Genomic DNA, 27,932 nt, shown 5'->3' on the forward strand with positions numbered 1-27,932 from the left:
AATCTAAACGTTGACTTTTTAATTTGTCTTATACTAAAGTAAATTAAAGTATAAAAAATTAGATGTAGATAAAAAACGCAAAAAACCGCGTAACCGACATATAATGTGGTATAATCCTCCATATTGCTCTTCAGTTAATATAAACTTAGGTAAAAAAAATTTTAAAGCTAGTCGATAAAGACTTCCCCGAAAGCCACTTTTATTACAAAATTTTTAATAGAAAGACAGTTAAAATTTCTTATAGTTGCATGAGTAATGTTAAAACTTAAATACAATCGCACAACAAAACAGTAATTTCAAACTTTAAAAATAGACATATCAAAGCTAATACAAATAATAATTCTAGTAATAAAGTTAGTAATAACGTAGATATGTACAATATTTCTAATTATACTAATAATATTAATAATAACAGTAGTAATAAAAATAATAATCTTAATAATAGTAATAATAACAGTAATAATAATGATAATCCTAATAGTAAAAATTTTAATTATGGTAACAATAATGTAAAACATATTAAAACTTTAAACAATAAAGATATAAGCTGTAATGATAACTTTAATATTAATGATAATGAAAATATCCATATCAATAGTACTAATAATAGTGTAGATTATAATAATCAACGTATAACTAGAAGTATTTCTAAAATGATAAAAGAAAACTTAGAACAAGTAAGTGATAATAGAGCTAAAAGTATAAGCAAAATGCATAAGAATAAAACTATAAATAAATATTCAAAACCAACTAACCCTAGTAGTAATAAGTTAAGTAATATGCCTAAAACATGTAATTGCCGAAAAATAAGCAAAGATAACTGCCCATTAAAAGGTAATTGTTTAATTAAAAATGTAATTTATAAAGTTAAAGTTGAAAGTAAGGGCCCAGATAAAACTTATTTCGGAAGTACAGCAGGTAGTTTCAAGGATAGATATGCTAACTATAAAGATACTTTTAAAAATATAAATAAAAAACAAAGCACGCGTTTATCGGATTATGTCTCGAGCTTTTTTCACAGGTACGGTAAAAGGCCAAACATGGAGTGGAGTATTGTTTCAAAGATCAAACATGCATCCAACGGAGTAAGTAGAATTTGCCCAACTTGCAATACAGAAAGAGCAGTAATTGCAGCAGAAGATAAAGACCTACTTCTGAATAAGCGGCAAGATTTATCGAATATTTGTCCCCACAACCGACGATTCTACTTAAAATAACTCTGTCTACTTATGTACTAATTTATTTCACAACACTCACATTACAATTACATACACTTGCAAGCTTAATACTTCATGTTTTTAAGCTGTATAAATTATTGACCAATTTGTTAAATTTATTATGACGTAACATTTCTGCACAACTCAATTTAATTTTCATTTTAAAAACTTGCCTATTCATAGAGATTTTTGAGGTTAGTGCCAACTTTTATTAAATTTGTATTTTTTGTAGACAATTTTATAATTTTATGTTTTTATCCCAAACTTTGTTTTTAAACCATAAAGTTCATTTATAGTTACTACCTACATAAACACTATACATAATTATACATGCTTTTTCTGCTTTTTTTCTAATGTGTGTTAATATTTTATAGACTCCGTAGATCTGTTCTTAAATTTATTTGAGAGCAGTGAAACGCCGTTAGTTGAAATAAAGTTTTAGCACAAGAACATCTGTGGTATAAATTAGTATATAATTTTTTGATTATGTAATCCTTTAAAAAACTTTTATTTTACTTTTTTACAAATTTTAAAATGTTAAAAATAAAGTAATCCACTAAAAAATTTTAAGCTCCGACATTTAAAAAAATATTAAAACGTTGAAATAAATAAGCAATGAGTAAAAAGAAGTTTACAGAAATACATCAGAAAAAAAACTTACTAAAGTTTAAGTGAGACTCTGTTGAGCACTTTTCTTACTCAAGAATTACTTCAAATAAATAATTCAAATTTGAAATGTTGGAAAGTTAAAAAAAGCAAATTTTGTGGTTTCTTCAAAAATTAAAAAGAAAAGTACAGACATGAGTTTTTAAATGAACATAAATTACAAATAAATGAAGTTGTTGATGATCGTGCGGTGAAGTTCATGGTTTATATAGAATATACAATTGGAAAGATTTTTTTTTTATAAAGACTGAAATTTACTGTTGGATGGATTTTAGTTAAAAGAAAAATAAAAAAAGTTTCTTATTGTTTAAAAGTTCGATAATCGAAACGAATTTAAAGCCTGATAAGGCAAATTGAAACTAATCTATACTGACTGATGGATATTTTACAGAAAAAATGAGCCATAGTTAGTTATTGTATTGCATGTTGAAAAATCTTTTGTTCAAACAAATTTAAATTGAGGTATTAAAGCAAGAAGATTAGCTATTTTTATCTACAATTTTATCCACTTAATAGCATCTTAATTTAATTAATGTTTAGTGCTTTACCTACTGTAATCATGCTTATCAAACTGAAATATATAACACATAAAAACTACTCTCTGATTTTGTAATATTTAATTTTTGAAGTACGCAATCCTGTAAAAAGCTTCTATATCATATTTTTTTGTAAATTTTGTAATGTTAAAAAAAAGTTATGTACATAACGAAAAGTTTAAGCTTTAATTATTTAAACAATTATTTAAACGTTGAAATAAAGAAGCAATGAGTAAAAAGAAGTTTACAGGAATGTATCAAAAAAAGAAAACAAAAAATAAAAAACTTAATAAAATTAAAATGACACTCTGTTGAGTAATTTTCTTATTCAAGAATTACTATCAAAAGTGAATCATTTAAATTAAAAATTTGAAAAAGTTGAGGAAAAGCAAAACTTGGTGTTTTTTTCTAAATATTTAAATTGAATTTCAGACATGAATTTTCAAAAGAACGTAAATTACAAAAAATAGAAGATTATATGTTGATTTGATGGTACTCGGAGATTTTGATTCTGACAAGTTATTTGGACTATGTGGAATATAAATTGGGGAAAAAAATCAAATTTTAAAAAGATTGAAGTTTACAGTTGGATGGATCCTAGTTAAAAGAAAAATTAAAAAGTTTATTATTTCATAAAAATTCGATAATGGAATATAATTTAAAGCCTGGTAACGCAAATTCAAACAAACTTATGATTGATGGAGATTTTACAGTGAACCATAGTTAGTTGTTGTATTTCATATTGAATTTTTTTTTAATGAGTTTAGATTGAGGAAGAAGAGCAAGATATTTCCACCACAATGATACCGTAACAGTATTTAACTTAACAGTAGCTTTGTTTAATTAATGTTTAGTTTTTAACCTACTGAAATCATGCTTGTCATACTGAAAAAAATAACACAGAATAAATTCCTTTCTTATTGGCTGCATTATTTTAAAGAAGATTATTAGGAAGGCAAAATTTGTATTGAAAAAAAGTTAAAAAATTGGTATAAAGAAATGAAATCATACTTTTATATATAAAGAAAAACTTAACTTCATAAATTACAAAGAAAAAATTTTTAACACTATTTATTTATGCCTCAAAAAAACCGTAGTAATCATATATATATACAAAAAATGTTATTTGATACTGTACAAGACAATTTTTAAACATTTCGTTTGTATTAAACCATACTTATAATTTCAATTTCACAGTTTTAAAAAATCTAGCTATTTAAATCCAAAAGCCTTTCCATGTTTTACTTAGAAACTATCTTAGTTTTTTATAATAATATGATATTTTTTTGGTAAGTTTTTATTTTTTTGCAATATGTAGTTTGCTATTTTTTAACAAAGTTATAATGTAAAAGGAATGTTATGTTTTCAAAGAACATTTCAGTCTTCTGCTTCGTATCAATTACTAAAACAATAGAATAAAGAATTAATGAGTAAAATTAAGTTTCCAGAAAGTATATCAAAAATAAACGAAGGAAAAGATTACTAAAGTTGAAATGAGACTTTTTTGAGTGGCTTTTGAGTTCTAGATTCACTACCAAAAAGTTAATAATTCAAATTCAAAATGTAAGAAAGTTAAAGAAAATAAAGAAAAGAAAAATTTTGTTGTTCTTGCAAAATATTAAAACGCAAAGTACATTCATATATTATTGAAAGATTTCAAACTATAAACTGATGAAGGTTATGTGTTGATCTTATAGTATTTAAAGATTTTGATTAAAAAAAAATTATTTGGATTATTTGGAATAAAGAGTTGACGAAAAAATTCAAGGTTTTATAAGATTGATGTAATATCAAGAAATTGAAGTTTTAACTACTGTGAAAAAATTGAAAGTTTAAAGCCTGTTCACGTAAAAAAAAATTCTGATTGGATTTACCGTAAAACCTGAGCAAAGTTAGTTATTATATTGCATATTAAATCGCTTCATGTTGAAGTAAATTTGGGTTAAAAAGGTAAAGCTAGTAAGTTGTTTTTTATCCACAGATGTGTTTTTACTTTAAAAGCATATTATTTTTACAAAGTATTTAAGCCATCAAATTTGTTTTCTAATTGCAGTACTTCAAAAATTAAAACTTATTCAAAAAATAAAAATTCTAAAACACAGCAAATTTAAATACAAAGGAGCTATTTACTCAAGATTTTGTGGGAATCCTCAACAAAGTTAGTTTTTTTATTTATACGAAACACTCGTTACTTTAGTTATATTATCCAATAACCAACTTTTTTATGGTTGTTCGCATGTTTTGCTAAAAGTCAGTTTTGTGAATGCTTTGTATTTACAATCTTTAAATTTTCCTTGCAGATTAACTTTACTGTAGATGTTAAGCTTTATAGGTTGCAAAGTTGATTTATGTTTTGAGTTTGTAAGTCTTTGTTCTTAAAACTTTTTCATGTTAAAAGTAAAGAAAACCTTCCTTAAATTATGATCATACTTAATTTAAGTTTAATAGTTTTAAAAAACAATCTTAACTTTTAAAACTTCAATGACTTTTAGAGAAAAGTTTAATGAACTTTGTATTTTTAAACTACCAAATTATTTCTATTGGTATATTAATTTACAAAAAAAAAACATCTATTTAGGGTATTACAAATAAAATCTTGTTTTTCTATTTATAATATCTGTTTTGGTTATTTCAGGAGTAACTAATTTAAAATATTTTCTTGCTAATGTTTAAAGCACATTAATATCTATAAAATTTATTACTTACATATAAGTGTTTTTTGATGTTAAAAACTATAAAAGTTAAACAAGCGCTATGGTGCTGCTTTTTTACAATGTAAACATGCTAATAGAACATAGTTTAAATTTTCATATACTGTGCGGTCAATTCTAGTTTAATATCATCTTTAGTATAAGATTTCGGCTTGAGACATGGTTTAAGACATGATACTATTTCTGTAATTTTTTTGAATGTCTTGGTAAAGTTAGTTAGAGTATAGGTTCTAACTACTTTTTTTCAAACCTAAAGCTCATTAATCATACTTAAAAAAATACTTTTTAATAAGTTTTTTATCCAGTATTAAAAAAAATTTTTAACATATTTACTTTTTGCTTCTATAAACTATTCCTATAAAGTTTTGAAAAATTATGTTACTTATTAGTTATAAATTACTGGCAAATTAACTTTGTAATTTTCTTATATTATTACTAATTAAATTAATAATATACAACAAGTTACAAACGTGGTTTGTTTATTTTTTATAAAATCTGCAAACATTAATACTTGAATTTTTTAACAAAAATCCAGGACTGAATTACGAGAAAGAAAACATATATGTACAATATACACAAAAAAACGTAGATTTACGAATACAATATATACACACTTAAAAAACAAACTGTAAAGTTTAAGATTTTAGCATTGCTACAAAAACCTTAAATACAATAACATAAATATACAAACAACGTATTTAAAAAATTCATTACTTAATATGTATATTTGGTTTTCACTAGTCAAACAGAAAATTGTCAGGTTATAGGAACTTTTATAACTTTTTGAACACTTATTTTTGGTTAGAAATTTAACTTTTTATTAATTAATGACACATAACGACAAATTTTTCTTATGGGTTCACAGGAACCCCCCTATATGCGTCGAATTATCGACGGTTACTTGGCAACGATGAAAAACGTCAAAAACGCGTTGCTACCAATACAAAACTGAAAGTTACCATTGGAAAGAGAACTTTTGTAGTTTTGGTAACCCAAATAAAACTCTAATTTTAACTATAACTGGTAGTTTTGAGGTATAGAGCTGAACAAAGGTTATTTTGACAAAACTACAAAAGCCATCTTTTTAGGGTAAAATTTCAATTTCTCATCATTTTTTGTACTTTAATCAAAGTCAAAAAACTTTCACTTTCACGAATTAAATTGCGAATAAAACAGTGCAACAATAAAATAATATTACCATGACAACCAGTAAAATATATAAGGTTGAAACTGGGTTTGGACTCTGCAGGCGGCCGGGGTTCAGTCCTGTTTCTATAGTTACCAATGACGTCATAAATACCATATTAATAAAACTTTTGATATAGACAAAACTCTGTTTAACAATATTTTTTCCCCAATACTACTTTTGAAGTCTAGAAATTTAAAACGTTGTATCAACATAAGTTGAGCTACCAAAAAATTATTCAGTTTTTATGGAGTCAGAGGTAACATAAGAAACTTCAAATCCCAAGTTAACAAGGTTTTTAAACGATTTAATGAGAATAAATTCAAATAATAAAAGCTTGAAGAAACGTTCAAGACGCCCAATCTGTTCCCTATAAACGTTTGTAACGACATCGAGTTTCAAAAAAAGGGTTTGTTTAGAAATTAGCTTCAGGGGCAACCCAGTTTTTGAAACAAAAGGGGACGGAAACGGCGTCTGTGAAAATAAAATAACGACAAAAATTAAAATAGCAACGCAGCGCGTCTTTTATGAATTGCGGCTCGAAATATGACGTCACAAAGCTTTTGGCATTTGTGGCATCATAAACACCGCGAGACAACCAACCATTTCCTCAACATTTCAGGCTTCGACACGAATCAAGGCGGCTGAGATACTTTGTTGAAACCCGAAGGGAAAGCACGAGGAAAAAGAAGGTTGCCGCGCGATCAAAGATGTAGACGGCTGTTCAAAACAAATAATAAAAAACGAGAATGATGAAAGTGTTTATAGGCCCAGCGTGTCAAAAATTTTACGAGCAGAATCCCCTGGTGATGGTGTCCATCAGCTCCTTCTTCACCCTGTCGCGCTCCCTCTCCAGCTGCTCTATCTGCACCCGCAGCTTGTCGTTGTCCTCCGTCAGCGTCTGCACCTTCACCTCGTTCTCCTGCCTCTCGTTCTTCTTCTTCTTCCTCGACTCCCGGCACGCCTCGTTGTTCCTCCGCCTCTTCTTCTGAGGTTCCTGGTGGGAGGATCCCGCTTGGTAGGAGGAGGTGCAAGGTTGCTGGAGAGCCTGCTGCAGGTAGGACACCTGAGAAGGGGAACTACCCTGATCGAGAGACTGGTCGAACGAGTCGTAGCTCGAAGTTCTGCTTTCGGGGAATTCCGAAAACTCAAACTGCGGAGGAGGGCTGGATGTGATTCTTATCAGTTGGCTGACGTCAGTCCTTAACTCCGCGGAGGGTCGCGACCTTTTTCGTTGCTGGGGACTCACCTGGTGTTGCTGTGGCGACGACAAGTTGCATTGTGACGTCACGACCTTGTTACGAGGCTGCCTGACGGTCTGCGAGTAGTTGTGATCTAACGCGACCAGCTGAGGCGCTGCAGAGCTCGTCCCAGCAACAGCCTGGTTGCCTAGCGACTGATCGTTGCCAAACGAAGAGGAAAATGAACCGAAGAAATCGTCTTCCTGAGTGAACAGTTGGGGAGTGGGTGGGGTGAAGAGCTGGGGGTAGTTGCTGGTGGCAACTATCTTGCGGGGGCTGTTGGCAACTTGAGTGAGGAACTCGTCTGGGTCGGGGCACTCGCCGGGTGACTTCATAAATGTCGTCATAACCTGCGGTTGCTGGGAAGATGAGGCGTGGTTGCTATGGTGGAATGGAGGTTTGTTGAGGGATGATGTTGAAGTGTCTGTTTTGAAGAAAATATTTAAAATAATTTAAATAATATAAACAAAAATAACATTCTATTTCAATTAACAAATTAAGTTGTGATAAAAAATATAAAGGCTTTAGTTAAGATTTCCTTCCAATTACGTTTTTCAACAAAAAAGATGCTAGTCCCTAAATTAAAAGCCTATAAGCTTAAATTATGCTCTATTGTTAAATTATGCATTTTAGCTACCAACCAAGAATAGAAAGAAAAAATAAAATATTACAAATTAATGACTAAATTAATAGTCTGTCAATAAATTTATATCAAAAATATTTTTAAAAGACGTGGTTTTATGTACGCAAATTCGTCTAATAAATTTTGAGATACAAGCTACTCTTAACAGACTTGACCTTTAAAATAATAAAATATTAATGAATTTTTAGAGCATTGTAGAGCTTTTCGAATTTATTTAGTACGCCATTGGTAATTTTATAGATTTAGTAAAAATAAGACTCTTAGTAATGTTTTTTTTATAAATGACACAATTAAAATCATTTAAGTTGTATTACAGCTTTATCAATTTTTTAAGAGTTTTACAAGTAATTACTTATAGGTAAAAGTTTAAACAATTTTAATAACAATAGGTTTCATAAAAAAAAGGATAATTATGTAGAAAAATAAATTTTATAATGAAGAAGTTAAATTGATTGAAGGACTGCAATTTTTTTTTAGAAAGTGTTTTAAATAAATTATACATAAATAATTTTATGATTTTAGTCTGAAGAAAAAGGGTACAACTGAAGGTAGAAATCTATATAGCACCAAAAACATTTGTTTTCATACTGCTTGTATAGTTTAAGCACACAAAAATAAATGTTATATAACTACCACCATTCTGGAACTTGAAAAAATTCTCTAAACAAGTACCTCTTACATAAACACAAATGCTTCCCATGAAACTCCCATATCACAGTTATTTTTAATTTATGTATATTTTTAAAGTAAGATCTAAAAAGGGAATTCTTTGAATAAAGTTTTCAAAAAATCTGTAGCAATTCAAAAACCATATACAAAGATAAAACAAACAAAAACAATTATGAAAAAAATCCAGTACATTTTATATTTGACAAAATAACAAAACTATTTATTATTAAAAAACTATACAATGTGATAAATAAATAATATTATAATAAAAAACATACATAAAATTAAAATCAACTCACTTGTAGAAAACAGTTCTTCAAAATACAGTTCATCTTGGCTCAACTGTTGCTGGGTGACGATGTGTTGCTGGGGGGTTTGTAGCTGGTTGCTAGGGTGATATGGGAATACTCCTTGTGCTGCCATCTGGTGGTTTCCACCCAACGGTTGCTGGGGTGAACTGCTCTGTTGCTGGGCATTTTTCTTTTCTGAGTCAGTGTGCAGCCATTCTGTGGTGGAAAATTTAATCAATTTATTTTTTACTAATTATATTTTGATATATAAAATAAATGTTTTCTATTTTAAAATAAAACTAGTGAGGTTTGTATTATACTTATAACAACATCTAAAGACAAATTAAATTAGCCAAAGTCAGAAAAAACTAGGAATTAATAATAATTAAAGCAAACAGTCATATAATTTATTAATTTTATAAAAAATATATTTGAAATAAAATTAAACTTTATATGTTTTAATTACATTGCTTTATCTTAGATAAACGAAATTAAGAAAAAAAACTACGTAAAAATTACTATTAAATTCATAATCTCTTAAGTAAAAATTTGTCAGCACTTTTTTTAAATGACGTGTAGCAACTTGTGTGCTATAAAAAAGTTTTTTGAACAAACACTAAACATTTTACTATCATGGTTTATTTTGCTCTAACACCATGACTAGCACTTTAACTTAGAAAAAGTAAAACTTTATGTAGAATATTTATACAAAACAATTGTATCTAGTAAACTTCATATATATTTTTGAAGTAATGTTTTTATTAACTAAATTTGGTTTTAAAAGTACTCAATTTGTAGCAAAACACATTTAACAAATTACAAAAACATTTTAAATAAATAAAGCCTTTATTAAGAATAGAAACTAACTATTTAAACTACAGATCCAAAAAAATTAATAAACCAGATAATCAACTTAACTTTAAAAATCAAAAACACTAATTACAAATATGTTGTCTAAAAATCTGTATCAAATAAAATAACTTTAATTTTTTTATTTTATTTTAATACAGTTTTATTTAATACCAACTAAAACTAATCACATGTATATTTTCAAAAAAAAATCAACAAAAACGCACCTTCGCCGGAGAAGGGGTTCAAAAACATGTCTAACATCTTTCACAAAAACTTTTCAACAAATAAAGTGACTTTGCAGCGCGCACTCAGCTTATATACGACTTCGACGAGCTGCCTAGCACACGCCTCCAACTTAAAAAGTGAGAGAGCTCTCTCCTATTCTCTCTTACTGCCAATCTGCCTTGTGATGCTGTTTCTTTATTATCCGCGCGCGCTCTACAAAGCTGTGTTATGTAACGTACGACTACTTGGTGGGTGGAAGGCAGCTCTGCTAGTTTTTTCAATTGTTATACAACACGTAACACAGCTTTAATAGTCTACTAAGTTTGAGTGCTATGTTATATAATTTGTAATTATAACTAATTAACTATCTAACCTACTTAACTGAAAAAAAAAGAAACTTTGTTAATCATTGAACACTAATTCTCTGGTATAAATAATGTTAGTAGACTCGTGCGTGGCAATTTTTTTTTTTTGATTTTTGATTTTTAGAGGTGAATCATAAATATTCTAATTACAACTAGTTAACTATCTAACTGACTAATCTGGTAACAAATTTATCAAGTCTTTTTTTTTGTTTGGCCTTTTTTTTTATGGTAAAGAAAATTTGCAATATTTGCCAGACAACTTTAACGTGGCAATTTTCTATTTTTTTCACTAGACAATAAAAATTTAAGTTCTTAAACACTTTTCAGTCAACTTTTACGTTCTTTTGTATATACAATGTTTCTGCATAAAAAAGTAAAAAGTCTCAAGGAAAATCATTTCATGTTTAGACTGATCAATATATTCAAAATCTATAAAGTGTTATATTTAAACTTCGTCTTACTCAAGTTCTATTAGTAGAAGCCTACGTGGTTTCAATGCTGAACTTAAATTTTGTACTCGCACATACACACAATGTTAATATCACACAATTTTTTTAAATAACTATAAACCTATTGTAGTATTTATCTTTAAACTGCAGTGTATATTACTTTAGTCATTTTATATTAGTCAAGTTATACGTGATTTTAGTGCAGCCTTTTAAGATGATGTTGCTTTTAATATAAATTATTCAACACAACTTTAAACAAGTTTGTTTAAACTGCAATTACCGTAATCTCTACCTAAAACTTTCAACGTCTAGCCAAACTGGCATTTGTTTAATCAAGTTGAAATTTTGAATTCAACATCATCAATTTAAAAATTTTTTGATATATTGCATAAAAATCAAAAAATTATTTAGAAAAATCTACAAAATCTGTGTTTTAGTTGTATTAGCTTATTAAAAGTTTACTAAGGACGGATTATAAATCTGAAAACGTTTTGAACTTATGTAATATGCAATAAATTTGTAGATTTTTCTAAATTATCTTTTGATATTTCTAATTATTAATGCAGAAGAAAAAAAAAATGACTGTGTCCTGGGCTGATTTAAGCATTTTTATATACACCTTGTCTGGATAATTCTTAGACATGTGGAAAAGTAGAACTGTAGTATGCCCAAGCTACACCCTCTCAAATACTTGGAGTTTTTCGTGATTCAGAATTGCTCGCTTGTGGCTTGCAAGACAACAGATAAAAGGCTTCAGGCATTTTAAACAGTCGGCATAAGCTTAGTGGTTATTTTTCATTATTGTATATTATTTTGTACCAATAAATTATGACCGATTTAGGTACTATTATTTTTTATTTAGAAAAAAAATTATACAAGTACTTTTTGGTTTTTTTATTCCTTTTTATTTTAAAATCAAGACAATTTTTGACTTTTTCATAATATACTGGAACTTCTTTTAAGCAAAAATCAAGTTGATTGAAATAATTAATTAAGTTTTATGAGATTATTTGTTTCAAGGTTTTAAGTACAAAACTATAGTAATTTTTATTACATTAAATTTCACTTACATAATACCCTTTTTCAAAATAGCAAAACCTAAAAAAATGTAATTTAAACTTCATTCTATTTCTATTTTGAATAATATTTGATTTATATTTGATGATCTCTAACTTACTTAAATAAAGTTTTTCAATAAAGTGTGATTAAACAGAATATCGTAGTCAAAATATTAAAAATTATTATTTTTAAAAATACATGATTTAAGCTTTAAATGAATCATAATGACAGAAACAAAATATTTCTTATGTAAATTTTGAAAACACTTTTAGAAAAAATTTAGCTAATTTGTTATGTCTACCATTACTAAATAAAATACATATCTAATCAAGAGTATTTTAATTCAATATTTAGAGTGCATCACCTTATCCTTTTTCGTAATAAATACTTAAAAATAATATATTTTACAATTTTCACCAGTACACTCTGTATGAAGTTGAATTTATGTAATTAAACATACATCACTTACTGTTTAACCATTACTAATAGTGTTTATTTAAACTTTAATAAACATACTTAATGAATGTCTAATATTAATTAATTAAAACAAATTCTATTTTTCTTTGTGTTTACAAGATTTTTTCAGATTCTGAAACTTTAGTTATGTAACAACTAATTTTAAAGTGAAAATCTCTTAAAAGACTAACATTTTTTTTTTAAAATATATATAATTGAATTGCTAGATTTTTTGAGCTAGCATACATTTTAGTCATAAGTTTACCTAAAAAGTGAAATTAATTATATTACAATTCAATTAGGGACATAAGGGAAAATGCATTTTATAGAACAAATAGCACTATCATGTTAATTACATTTTATACAAAAGCTTAAATAAGAGAATAGTTAATTAACTTTTCAAATATAACAATCTTTGAAAAAAGTTTTATCTTTAACTAATTAACACTAAAACTTAAAATTAAGCAATTACTTATTGAGTATCAAATTAGTTACATTAGATAACTGATACTTCAACTAAAATGATACCTTTTATATTATACAGCAACATATTACGTATAGGTTAACATAATTCGTAAGTTCAACAGTATAGGTTAAGTTTGTAAGTTCAACGTGTAAAGTTTGATAATATCAATTAACTAAAATTTAAGTTCAAACTTAAAAATCATATACTTTGTGCTTCCAAGTTTTTTTTTCATAGTATGACGTCTTAGCTATATAACAAATAGATTTTATATAATATCCAGAAAGATAGATTTAGAGCAAAAACAAATTTTCAACCTAAAACAAAAAAGAACAAAAACTTTCTTTGAGCCAAGATACAATTTATTTATCAATTTATCTATGCAGTGAAACAAAATACTCTATAAATTAATTAATGCCACAGGCTATAAAGGTATTTTTTACAAAAACTAACATCGGTTCTCAAAATAAAAATTTATAAACAGAAGTATTGATTACTATCGTTAAAATATTAAATATTTAGCTTAGTTTCCAACTACAGTTAGTTTCGTAAAAAAAAATGCATTTGTGTTAGGATATTAGTATATCATCGTAAATTTTCTCAAAATAAAATACTGTGAAAATCAATTTAATTCAAAATTTTAAAAATACTTAAGCTTTGCTAAAATTATGAAAAAATACTTTTTATTTTCAAAATAAAAAATGTTCTATTAATGAATTATTTTTAATTTGTAAAATAAACTAACTGTAATATTTTAGAGAAGATTGGTTAAAAATTAAAGGAGAATTTAGATTTTTAATGAATTCGTCTTTTTTAATGTTCCGATTATTCTACTTGTATAAGATACTTATTATAACCGAGGATCTCTCTAACATATATTACTAAATGAGTCAAACATTGTTTCATAACTAATTCACGAATCAATAAGTTTGTTTTTAATGTTTCATAAACAACCTATTAAATCACCAGCAATGGTATATTATACCTCAAAACTATTTGAAATTTGTTGAGGGGTAAATGACTATCAGGCAGCTAAGATAAAACACTGCAAAGTAATATAAAACTGTAAAAACAAAGCGGATCCCATAACCACCTTTAAAAAAACACAACTAAGTATACCATTTAGAATTCAAGAACAAATTTGTTTACTTTTTTCAATAGAACTTATTTTAAATTTAGATTATATACATAATAAAAATACAACAATTTATTTATAGAATAGAAAATTAAAAAAAAACTGAATATCATGTGTAGAATAATTTGTTTTGTTAAAAGTTTTAATGTATAAATAATCAAACTTATATATTTTCATCTAGTTCTTACTAATACTGATTGAAAACACTATATTTATTTATCATAATTGCATTACATACAAAAAACTCTTTAAACCTTAAAGTAGAAAATAACTTAAAAAAGAACAAAAACAAAAAAAACTTAGGTACAAAGCTTATAGAAAAACTAATTTCTGATTAATATTTTAGCTAATTTAACAGAGCTTAACAACATGTGGATAAAAAATTTTAATTCGAGCGTGTTTTAATTTCTTATTTACACCTAAACGAATGAACATAGTAGGTTGAGCGAAACACACCAGTTGAAAACTTTTCGAAAAATTTCAACCTGTAGTTTTTCAAAACAATTTGCACCGCGGTAAAATACAGCTTGAAAAGTATTATTCTGCCAAGAATGCAGACTTGTTCCGCAGAATACACACAAAAAGCAGCAAACTTCAGAACAAACAAACGTTGTATAACGCTAAACCGCAGTAACTGTTAAACAACCACAATGTTTGTTGTGTTAACTAACGAAGTTTATTATTAATGATCATTTACTGAACGCGAATAAACTTCTGTAAAATTGAAAACAAACCGTTGAAACGATAACAGTTTGATTAATAAAAGTCACTAAAAAATTAACAAAACTATTGAATGCTGAAAAGAAAAAAATATATCAAAGAAGTTTGTTGTGCCATTGGAATTCTATACCTGTGGCGAAAGTTTATCGAAGTTTACAAGAGAATGACGCAGCAGAACTTCAACAAACAAAATTAGCAATTCAATCGCGTTATATAATCGCGGCAACGTTGCCAGCTACACGTTGGTTTTCATCAGTCTGCTGGTATAAAGTTTTGAAAGTGTAACTTCGAAACTTACCACGAGCAGTTTGAATGAACTTGCGTTGTGGCGGCCAACTTGTAAAAATACAAGTTCAATTAAACTTTCATTTGTAAAAACCAGTCGTTGAAGTTTAAAGTTATAACTAGAGTGAGAAATCGAACTAATTAATATTATTTTATGTTGTCAATTTCAGACCTTTTGAGGTTTAACTTTGAATTAACTTCAGTTTGTACTGAACAATTAAAATTAGAAAATAGAATTATTAAAATTAACTTTGGAAATACAAATAGTAAAACAAGATAAATATGTAAAGTACTTTTTTTTTGTTTTTGAAACATCAAAATTTATGACATTTTGGAAAATTTGTTTGTTTGTACAATTTCAAAAACATTTTATTTTTCAAGCAAAGCTTACATAACCAAATCCCGGATACAAATATGAGCACTTAAAACGCAACAAATAAAATCCACTTACATACAATTGCTAAATTTCGTCAAAAAATCAAGTACTAATGTTCAGTTTATTCATGAGCTATTACTCATGTTCAACAGAGATTTTTTGTCTAAAATTTAATTTTATTATAGTTTTTTTAAGGATTTGGTTTTTCTAATTCGTTTATTCCAACAAAATGCGTAACAACAATCTAATAATTTACTTATCAAAGATTATTTGCAAAAAATAAATAACATAAAAAGATCAAAATTAAGTTTAGTGACGTTGTATCTCGAAATTAATTATTAATACCTTACGCAATTAACAAAAGATCAACTGCATTTTGTGTAAGAGGTTCAATTAAAACGTTTATACAAAAGCGAATATAAAACCTATTTTCATATTTTATCCTCGACTATAAATAATAAATGAAATTTTTATTATAAGTTAAACTATTAATCTAAAACTTTTAATCTAATCAAGTAAATAATTTAATCTTTCAAAAAACAGGTTTGTTTACAGATGCTTTGAGATTAATTTTATTCATCAAACTAAAAATCAATCCCATTTAAACAGTATGACGTCAGTTTAAAAAAGCAATAAATTTGAAGCAAAAAAACAGTCAAATACAAAACGCGAGTTTTCCATTTTACATAAACAACCAAACAACAGTGAGAAATGCTCACCCAAAACATTTACGAAGTCGACAAAATTTAATCATTTATGCCGAAACATACGTATATGCTTTTGAAACGGAAGTAAAGTAAAGAATGACAAGGTCCGCATATTGATGCGTCTCAAATAACACCAAAATAACTTCAAATTTTATACCGCGTTTATAAAAGCATTTTTAATTGTTGCACCATTTGAAACATTTTCAAAGTTAACAGCTGTGGTGTGTAGGAGTTGAAAAAATAAATTAGTAGTGTTTATTAAAAGTGCTCATTGAAAATCTTTAGTTATCAAAAATGCGATAGCAAATACTATAGATATATAGATATACATTTTTAAATATTCTTGAGTATAAAATGGTTGTAAATTTTAGAATGAAAAAATTATCTATTCTGAATCAGCTTGAATTTATAAAAAAAATATAAAAAAAGTATGTATCTAAAAAAAAAAATATATCAACTAAAATTTAGAATTAAAATTATTTATGAACATAACAAAATTTTCAAGAGAAGACTTACTAAACCTGCATTCTTATTTTCAATTTTTATTTAAAAAAATGCAATTATTTTAACAAAAGTATTAAATATAAACGTTTTATTCGGTATAAATTAGATTAAATTCAACAAAAAATAATGGAGTGAAAAATAGTTTTAAAATAAATTTGTGAATCTATAAACTTAAAAAATAAAACTCGATAAAGTTATTGGGTTATTCTAAATAATATTTAAAAATTTTTGTAAAATATGGGTCTCTTTTGATATATAATTTTGTAGATTTTATACCATTTACTGTAGGCAACTATTGATATATATTCTTACATAGCTTGTATAAACTAGTATCTATTTAAAACTTTGTACTAGATGATCTAAATAAAAAAAACACAGTTGACACTCTTAGAGGCAAAAAACCAGCCTGAAAGACCAAAAGCTAGCCTAAGTTACATCAAAATAGCTTGAGTTTCTTTAAAACTGAAAAAAAAGAATATCCAAAACTAAAAAAAAACTATTAATCAAGATAAAACAGCTACCAGTTTTAAGTAATATCAAAATAAAATTAAATTTATAACACAGTACTCAGAATGAATCAAAAAATTTAAAGTCCTAAAAACTAGCCTTAAATTTATATAAGCTGTCCAAACCAGCCTGAGTTTCACAAAAAATCTTGAACATGCATGAATTTTTTGAAAAAGTTCAAACTAGCCTGAGTTGTCGTGAGTGAATTTAAAAGGTGCCTTAACATACACATTTGAGGTATAGTCACTTTGCACAATGAAAATCATAAGTCAAAGTAGTTTATAGACTTTTATTCAGTATATATGATTTTTGAGTAGTTATAATTTATAACTTAAAATCACTTTTTGTTTCATGAAAAAGTAGCCTTTAGAATTGTTTTTTGGTTGTAGTACAAGTTGCTACAAATACCAAATACATAAAAAATATGCCCGTAGTAAATAAATAAAAACAATGACAAAGTAAGTGATTGATGCAATTTTTATCACAAGCATAAAAACATAAACAAACAAAATTTACCATAACAATGACATTGAACTACTTATATTTACTTAAGAAAGCAAACTACATATTTTTAGTATTTTATGAACCTGGTTTATTTACTAGATTACTAAATTATATAAATTATTAACTTTATGACGAAACATATTGAACTAGTATTATATGTAAATTACTTTTTTTAGTTTAAAAATATATAGGTTGCAGACTTATAAATAAGTAACATGCGTACTAACTTTTGCTTTTATTAGTTTTTATTTGTTGTTAAAAAAAAACCACAATATTTGAATGCTTTGTAAATTTTAGTTGCATATATAAAGAATTTTGAAGTAAATAGATGCATAAGACATCTAGAAAAGACAAAATTTTCAAACAAACTTAAATGTAAAAGAGATTAATATTGTGGTACTTCAAGTTTTTTAGATTTTAGTTTTGTTTTACAAGTTTACAATAACATGATTTTAGATATAAACATTACAGAAATAAGCTATCAAATGAAGTGTCATCAACTTTAATAAAAAGTTGTTTAGTTATGATAATCTTTACAATAATTGGGTACAAACAACAATTTTTAAAAGTATAATTGTGAAATCATATTAAGAAATTAAAGTTGTAATCAGGGTTGCCACATATTTTTTTTAAGTTTTCTGAATTTTTTCCAGGATTTTTTGAAAGATAAGATTTTTGGTCCATTTTTAATATAATATTAAATTTAATGTAAAAAACTGTCTTAAGAAATATTACAGTATTGAAAAAATATTCTAAAACTACTTTTATTTATACAAAAAAATATTACCTGTAAATAATATATTTTTCTTATTCAATTAAAATTATATACTTGACATGTAAAAAAATAGTTTGAAATTTTAAGTACTCTAAGTCTTTTTATCATTTTTCTTTTAAATTTGAGTTTTTTTTGCCTATAATTTAAAATTACAGGTTTTCCAGTAATCCATGATTTTTTGAAACTCTGTGAAATGCTAGTTTAAATTAAACAAATAACAATGATTAAAATTATTGAGTAAGTGAGTTTAAATAGTTGAAAACATACTTCCATGTTAACTAGTTTACCCATTACCTAGCATTACTTAATTTTTACTACATTTGAAAAAAAACATATTAAATAGCAACCATAAACATTTTATCAATTTCAAATTTTTATAAATACTATTTTTGAACAACAAATAAATAAAAAGTTCAAGCCAAGTGAGCAACTTTTCCAGCTCACTATCACAACCAAACGGAAAGCTTTTATGAACTGTGACACACGTGATGACTAAAACATAATTATTTAGTAGTCTCGTGTGCACAAAAATTAAGTTAAAATTAAGTTCGAGCTAATATGATGAATTTTAAAACAGACAATGGCGTGGGCGTCACTGGCCACATAAACTGATATTCGATTAAATTATAGAAATGAGTATAAGCAATAGTTAAATGGCACCATGTGCGGATCAAATTAAACACAGAACAAATAAGAATTTGTAAACAAGAAGCAGTGTTTGGTATTGGATTTACGTACGTTTAGAACTATTTATTAACCTCAGTAATTCTATCTTTTGCTTTCGCAACTACGAACTTTTATATGCAATGTAAAATATTTTCAAGCTTTTAAATAACTCAAAAAAACCAGCTATAAAAGCTATAATTTATTTAAAACGTTTTTAAGTTAAATGCCCAAAGTTAAATTTTCTAACTTATTCAAACAGGGTTGCCACTGGTTTCTGAGAATTTTTCTTCAGGTTTTTGAAAATTATTCCAGGTTTTTAAAAATTCACGTTTTTGTGTCTATTTTTAGTTTAAAATTAAGTTTAAAGTAAAAAAATGTGATAAGAAGTATATCAACATTGAAATAATACTGTAAAGCTACTTTAAATGTGTTTTTTAATTTAAAATAAAGTTGATGATGACAAAAAAAAATTACCTATATGATAATTTTTTTGTATCAAATAAAGACTTTACTGCATAAAAATGTAAATATTGTTTAAAATTCCAGATTTTTTGCCTAAATTGACAAATTCCAGGTTTATCCAGGTAAAGTGGCAACCCTGATTAAAGTATAATTTATACTATTTAAATAAATCTAAATTAGTTAATATTCGAAATTTTGAACAAAATATAGGTAAAATGTTGTGATTTTACTATAAAAAAACTGAACTTGGTTTATACAGAAGGCATATAAATAAGATCAGATGTATATAACACATTTAAATTACAATAAGAGAGATGTCCTTTGTTGTAAAAAGTTCAAAATAAACACGTGCACAAATATACATAAGATATAATGTTAAATATCAATGGGTTTTAAGTATTATTTAAATTGCCATTTAGTTAGGAAATAGTCATACTTTTTTTCCAACAAAATGGTTAAAAAAATCACTGACCAAGTAGAAACCGTCTAAACTAAGGGTTGGCAATACATGACCTGCAGGCTGGCTTATATAAAAATACTATGGCGTATTTGAGGCCCTAACAATTTGAATTTTAGTATATGCTATTGCGTATTTAATGATTATTTCATCACAACTTTTTCAAAAAGGAGTTTTTCTAGGATTTATTATACAATATTTTTAAGACTTTTTATACAAGTCTAGTCTCCAAATGTAAAATTTGCCCTCCGGCAAAAAAATTTGCCCACCCGTAATTTAAATACTACATGCCATAGTTTTTTATTTCAACATAAAACTTCAGAAAGACAAACTAAACTTGAGTAGTTTAACTTAATGGGTTTTTGCAAAAAAAAAAAAACCCTACAAGACTTTATATTTTTTAACTTAGCAATTTTTTTTGACTAACTTCATTCAATGGAACTGACTTATCTAATAATATAGAAGTTTTATTTCTTTTAAAACAAACATATGAGAGGCTAAGTTTTAAACTTATTTGTGAAATAATTTAATTACTTTTTTTTTATTTCACTAGCTTTACTACCAAACAAAATTCAATGTGTAATTAAACATACTTTATTTTTAAACAACTTAACAACTTGTACTAAGAAACATGCAAAAAATAAATATTTCAATAAGGTATTTATAACACATACCTTTTGCATTTACTTTTAAGTGTAAAACCTTTCTATAATAAAAAAAATTATAAAAAAAATTCTGAAAAGTTTTTAAATAAAGATGTGCAAATTAAAAATTTTATTATTAAATATTTTAAACCGATTTCGGTAAAATTTTTTTTGACTTCTTCAAGTTAAATAAACTTTAAACTTTAAATACTTTAAAAAATTCTTAGTAATAAAACTCCAACTCCACACAAAAAATATCACTTAAAATATTTAAAAAACAAAAACGGTCTAACCATAAGGATTGTACATATTGAATGGCAATTATATCTTAGATTGCGAGCTTAAATTGCTAAATGCAAGAAAAAATCGATAGTATTATAAATAATTACTCTTTTTTTTTGCGCAGAAAACAAAAATTACACTCAAATTTTTAAATCAGTATTTAGTTACATTTTAATCGTTATGTATACGGTTTCAAAATAAAAAACTTTATTCAAGTTGACCAATACAAAAAAAAATTCAAAACATGCAAAACAATTTTTTTTTACAAATGCTTAGACTTTTTAACTATTTTGTTTTTTATGAACTCGAACTATAATATTAAGTTACACCAAAAATCATCAATACTAAAATGCATACAAAAACTGCTTGTTTAAGTAAAGTAGTTGTTTAAGATGTTAATAGAAAAATTTTGCAGTTTTATAAAGGATATTTTAGTAATTTTTATTAGATGAAGGCATTAGAAATTAAGTAATTTTGTAAGTTTCTAGGAAAATTTTGCAAATTTAGTCTGAATTTTAAGGATTTTTAAGAACATTTAAGTACAAAATAGTTCATAAATCTAACAACGTTAAAATCAAAACATTATGACGTAATAATAGATAGAATTTGTTATTTTTTGAAGACATGATATGTTTAGAAAAACTTGGTGTAACCTAAACAAATGAAATGTTTTTGAGAACTAACTGTTGCTACTGTTTATTCCCTCTTTATTGATTTTCCTTATTTTCAAGTTTGTTTAATAAAAAAATTTAGTAATTTCATAGTTGTTTATAATGTATTAGTGGTCTATATTAGTATTTTAGTGTTATTTATAGCTTAATTTATCAGTATTTATATATTATTATTTGGAATGATAAAATTATTTTCATATTCATATTGTTATTGATTATCAATTTGATATTCATATTGGTTTTCAAATTGATATTCATTTGGCATTTATAATTCTAATATTTGTTATCTTGTAAGTATGAGTATATTAAGACGATCGCAAGTGACTCAAAGGCAGTATCTGTTCCGCCGGTGCTACCAGGCTCTCCGAGCGGACAGGGGGTTCCAACAACTTTTTTACTAAAAAAACATTGGATCTTATATGAAAGCTTGAAGTACAAACTACAAGCCAGTTTTAAAGATTTTAAAAATTTTATTTAATCTTTGAGACATTGTAACTTTCGGAAAAAGTTACCAATACAAACGTATGGATCACAAATTTTCAATAGTCAATTTTCTCAGAAATTTTAAAAATCACTAAAAATCTATCTTTTCCTTCATTTTTGAGCTAGAGACCTCAAACTTTCAGGAAACGTTCCTTATATAGTTTTAAAGACTTTGAATGTTGAAATTTTAAAAATATTCAAAAATAAAAATTTTAGATAAAAAACAAAAAAAAAACAGATGGTTTTTTTTAATAAAATATTTTTTTTTTAAATTATGAAAATTTCTGCATTCAATCTTTTAAAAATTTTATGTTACTCTCTCTTTGAAAACTTGAAGATTGTTTAAAAAATGAAGGAGAAGATAGAATTTTAGTGAAATGGTCTTTTATTCTATTTTTAGTTTGAGCCTTACATTGAGGTCACCGACTTTGGTAGCTCATATCTTAAAAATTACTTTAAAATTTTCAAGCAGCAAAACATTTCTGATAGCTCAGATAAAACTCTATAAAACAAGATCAACTTGTAAAACTCAAGGTGGACCCCCGCCACTATGCCCTTAATAAATTTTCCACCATTTGAAGGCTTTGGAAGATAACAAACTTTGTAAATGTATTTGATTAGGCAAAATCTGACGTTTTTTTTCAAACTTTGTCAAACTAACAGACTTATGTCATTTTTTTTAGTTTTTCCTGACTTATTCTGATATTCCTGATCTTGTGGCAGCCCTGTCTTCTCCTTAATTATTTAACTAGATTTCTTCAAACTTTTACTGTTAGTCCAATACTAGTATTTAAATAATTTTAATGCACCCATTTTTTGGAACATTAAAAAAAATTTAAAAAAGCTAATATTTCAGATGCCAACAGTCAAAGTCTTTTCAAATTTATTAGGAATGTGCAATGAAGAGTTGTGGTCTCTAGCTACAAAATGTAGAAAGAAGTTTTTTATTGACTTTTTAAATTTTAAACAAAATTGGCAATGAAAAATTTGCAGTCCATACGTTTGTATTGCAAACCTTTTACAAAACTTACAATATATAAAAAAAGCTTTTAGATTAAGAGGCAATAATAAACCTTTGAAAAGAAAAATTAGATCCTCTTTGGCTTTTAGATGGTGTAGAATTTCGTACTATACTTCTAATTATAAAAATCTAGAAGTTTAATACCTGAATTTATCTAAAATACCTTAAATCTACATTTATATTTAAATTTTGAAAACATGTTATTCAGTATCATTGTGACAATTCCATGTTTGTTTATTTAAAACTTTATTTATTAAGATAAAATTATTTTTAACAGAGTTGCCACTAATTTTTGGCAAATTTTCTCCACAACTTTAAAACTTCTTCCAGGTTTTTAAAAGTACTTGTTTTTGGGTCTATTTTTAGTCTAAAGTTAAGTTCAAGGTAAAAAACTGTATTAAATAAATTAAAATATTGAAAAGATACTGTAAAGCTACTTCAAATGCGTTTTTTAATAAATGTTTTTTGATGAGGACAAAAAACTTTATCTAAATGGTAGATTTTTTGTGTCAAAGAATTTTTTTTTACAAAACATGTAAAAGTTGTTTAAAATTTTAATTTCACAGTGATTTTGTTCAAAATTCCAGATTTTTCCAGATTTTTTAGCCTAAATTATCAAATTCCGGGTTTCTAATATTTTTATAATGTTAGTTTTTAACATTCAAGTATACTTTTTAACTATTTTTTGTAGATTTTATTATGAATTAAATTTCCTTTTCTATTCCTACTTAATGGTAGCCACTATCAAGACATATTTTGCAGCAAAGAGCATACAATAAACAAGTAAAATAACAAATAACAAAATAAATGTTTAAATAATTGTATAATCAGTGTTGTTATACTTTAAAGAATTATATAAGTTACAACATGTCATGTTACTGTAAAGACAACTAAAACTTAAAAAAAAAATATTTTTTACCGTGATGAATAACTTAATTAAAAGTAGACTGTTCAGATTTTATTGTAATAGATTGTGAAACTTGTTTGTAATGTAACAGATTTCGAAGTAATGTAATAGATTTGTATTTGCAATTACTTTTCAATTTTTGAAAGTCATAGATTATGAAAAGTCATAGATTGTGCAAAATGCTATATATTCACAACATAATTTAAATCACTAGGAGCAGGACTATAAACATATTTATGTTTTTATATTTACTATAGGCTATGAAAATTATATTTTTATTTTAAAAGGGGCTAGCCAAAGGCTAGAAAATTTATCTAGTAATCAAAATAAACACTGTAAGATGTTACTAAAACAATATAAAATAACAAAAAAGTAAAAAAAAACTTAGTTCAAATCCAAGATATAAAAAAATCTTAAAAGTGAATTCAACTCACGCTCAATTAAAATCTAACAAAAACAGCATGAGTTTATCAAAAAAAAAGCATTTTGAAAATATAATAAGTAATTTTTCTTCTTAAGTTTTTAAAACAATTTATATCAAGTGTTTTTTTTTTTTTTTTTGAAAATTTAAAACATTTAAACTAATATGTAAAATAAATTTTAGAACAAGTATAATTTTTTGACTATAAAAATAAAGTAAATAACTTATTTAAAGATGATTATAAAACTAATTTTTGATAGAAGTAAAAAATTTACTTCATTGTAGAATCGAAATACAACTGTTTAATGTTTAAACTTAAAAAACTTGAAAACAAAAGGTAAAAAAATTAAGAAGATTTAGTTCAGAAGAATTATGATTTTTGACATACATTATGACCCTTTTGAACTGTATAACTTTAGTTGCTTACACTGAAAAGTAACTGTGAATTAAAAAAAAGCTGTAAGAAAAATCAATGTAGGTCAGCTATAAATGTAAACAAAAAGAACAATTTTTAAAAACACTATCTACCACCTTATGATCTCAATTTAAAAAACCTTATAACTTTTATATTTCGTTATGAAATTTAAATTTTTCTGTAATTACCCAACAAATAAAAATTATACCTAAGAAACAATATATAACACAAACAATATAAATTGAATATTATGATAAGACATTTTAATGCGTATTGATTTTCAGCTCTTTTAAGAGGTGTGGACTGATAAAATGTTATACAGGTAAACATACAAATTTAATTGCAAAAAATTATAACAGTTATATTTCACCAAAAAATTTTTAACCCACAGCAAAAAAAAAGCGTTTACTTATCAACTACTAAAATATTTCAAGTATCTATTTGTTGATTGTATTTAGCAATAACATTACAATAATGTTGCCTTTTATAACAACTAAATATTCATCTATAAATAATGAATTTTACTGTATACAGAGTCGTCAGAGGTGATTTGAAAAAATTTTCAAGTTTATCTTAATTTCTTTCAGGTTTTAGAAAGCTTTTCAAGCTTTTCAGTCTATTTAAAAATAAAATAAAATTTAAGTTTATATATTGGTATACAAGTATTGAAAAGATACTGCAATGATATACAAGAAAATAATTAGATGTATAATAATTGTTTTATAATAATAAAAAAATTATTATTACAAAAAACAAATTATTGTATATGATAGATTTTTAATACTTAGTCTAAGTTTCATTTTTTTACATTTTAATTTTTTTTTAATTCTAGATGTGTTTAAGGATTTTTGTAGAATTTCTTTCAAAATTTCAGGTTTTTTCGAAAATTTTTAAACATTTAGTTTCTCCAGGTACTTTTTGCCTAAACTATCAAATTTCAGGTATTTCCAGGTTTCTTGGCAAATCTGTATATATAGCTAATTTGTATAAAACTATACCATAAATTTATTACAATTTTTATAAGGTGAGTAGAAACTGTTAAAAAACTAAGTGCACATTAAGTTGTGATTTTTTTTTCAATAATTAGAACTTTTTTAATCTTAGTTTTTTTGTAAAATAAAATATATCAGTCTTAATTTTTTCAATGCTATTGTTTTGAAAAAGCTTTGAAACTGGTTGACAAGCAAAGAACCAATGTAAACAAATATAAAAAATGTACTTTAATCTGAATAAAATGTCTTAAGAATACTTATAATTTTCATTCTTGAAGTATGTACATGCCAACAGACTTATTTTTAACCTAATAAACTAGTATTCGATATAAGTATTTGAAAAACAAGAAAAAAAAAAGTTTAATACAAAAATCTTGTTATCATTTTTTTATCTGGAATGATTTTAAATTAGAAATTTTGATAGCTTACAAAAAAGAACTATTTTCAAAAACAAATTTATATCAAAAAATAAACAAACAACAGTTTTGAAAGCAAATACCACAAACTTTAAAATAAACAGTTGTTTTGACATTCAAATGTGCTATGCTTGCTTGGATTTTGTGTCATACTAGTTATATGTTTAAAAATTGAAATTTTAATGAGATTTTGCATATGTTAACCATTTTAAAACATTTATTGAGACAACACGTACCTTTTAGGAAGTAAGATCCTCATTTAGAGCAGTTTTGTAGCGAGTTCTCTGGAAAACGCTCCACACCTGAAATGCACATATAACAAAGTTTTAAATGGTCTTATTTTTCTCATTTCAGTATACTTTTCATTTTTAAATTAAGTTAAAAAACAGATCTAATAGTAATAGTTTTCTTATAATTATCAAGATATATAATTAATAAAAAATTTACAAATAATTTATTGTTTTCTATTTTAAACTTAAACAAGTATTTTCATTATGATATTTTTACAACTACTTTTTACATATTAACTTTAACAATATAATAAACCAATGTATAAAAATCCTGTTCAAAGTAAAAATTTTTTGAAAAATAACTTAAAATGCCTTACCTATTAAAAATAAATAAATGTTACTAAATAGAGCAAATCTACATACATCAGGGTGGCCACTGGTTTTTGAAAAAAATATTCAAAGTTTTCTGAATATCTCAAAGTTTTTGAAAGTCAGGGTTGCCAAATGTTTTGGCTAACTTTATCCAGGTTTTCTTAATTATCTCCAGGTTTTTTTAAGTACATATTTTTGGGTCTATCTTTAGTTTTCAGTTGAGTTTAAGGTAAGAAACTGGGTTAATAGTATAAAAAAAATTAAAAAGATATTGTATAGCTTCTTTAAATGCGTTTTTTAGTAAAAAAAGTTAGATAATAAAAAAAAATTATCTATATGATAGACTTTTTGTGTCAAATCAAAGTTTAACTACTGAACATGTTAAAATTATTTAAAATTCCAGGTTTTTTGGGAACCCTGGAAAGTACACTTTTTTTGGTCTATCTTTAGATTAAAGTTAATTTTGAAGTAAAAAAATGTTATAAATAGTATCAGAACATTAAAAAGATACTGTAAAGCTACTTAAAATATGTTTTTTAATAAAAAAAAATTTGATGATGACAAAAAATGTTTTATTCATATGAAAATTTTTCAGATAAAACTAAAGTTTTACAACTTAATATGTAAAGTAATTTGGTAGTTTAGGTAATTAATTGTTTAAAATTAATGGTTTTTTTAGGTATTTTTTTCAAAATTTCTCAATTCCGTGGTTATTTTAGCCTTAATTGTCAAATTTTAGGTTTTTACAGGATTCTAGGTCTTGTGGCAACCCTAAAACATGCATAAAGCTATAACTAATTTATTAATTGCATATTAAACAATTTTTAACTGATCTTATTAAATGTACATATAAAAAACTTACTGAGAAAATCTGGTAGTAGAATTTGGAACTTAGTTATTTAGAAAATATTATGTCTGTAAAAATATACTGTTAAAACAAGCTAATTGAGTA

The 27,932-nt window shown here is 25.5% G+C and overlaps 1 protein-coding gene across 2 annotated transcripts; it reads right to left on the reverse strand.

The window, feature by feature from the left end:
• Positions 1 to 5,598: 5,598 nt before the first annotated feature.
• On the reverse strand, positions 5,599 to 27,897 carry LOC145837765 (uncharacterized). Of its 2 annotated transcripts, XM_082945207.1 has the most exons (4): positions 27,843 to 27,897; positions 26,615 to 26,680; positions 9,169 to 9,375; positions 5,599 to 7,981 (listed from the first exon to the last, which is right to left on the reverse strand). In XM_082945207.1, the coding sequence occupies exons 3-4, from the start codon at positions 9,290 to 9,292 to the stop codon at positions 7,104 to 7,106; spliced, it is 1,002 nt and encodes a 333-aa protein (XP_082801333.1). In that variant the 5' UTR covers positions 9,293 to 9,375; positions 26,615 to 26,680; positions 27,843 to 27,897; the 3' UTR covers positions 5,599 to 7,103. The 2 variants fall into 2 exon arrangements, with proteins under 2 accessions (XP_082801333.1, XP_082801332.1); XM_082945206.1 differs by lacking the exons at positions 26,615 to 26,680; positions 27,843 to 27,897 and adding an exon at positions 10,236 to 10,290.
• Between the last annotated feature and the right edge of the window lie 35 nt (positions 27,898 to 27,932).

Source organism: Thalia democratica, chromosome 6 (assembly GCF_965202585.1).
Source record: "Thalia democratica chromosome 6, ktThaDemo2.hap1.1, whole genome shotgun sequence".
Taxonomy (NCBI): Eukaryota; Metazoa; Chordata; class Thaliacea; order Salpida; family Salpidae; genus Thalia; species Thalia democratica.

What these genes read in the sequence shown, in the direction of transcription:
- LOC145837765 (XM_082945206.1), bottom strand. Translation starts at nt 10,272, where the DNA reads ATGTTAGACATGTTTTTGAACCCCTTCTCCGGCGAAG. An exon ending in GAACCCCTTCTCCGGCGAAG is followed by an intron (nt 9,376 to 10,235) that starts GTGCGTTTTTGT and finishes TTTCCACCACAG; the next exon opens with AATGGCTGCACACTGACTCA. An exon ending in TGAAGAACTGTTTTCTACAA is followed by an intron (nt 7,982 to 9,168) that starts GTGAGTTGATTT and finishes TCTTCAAAACAG; the next exon opens with ACACTTCAACATCATCCCTC.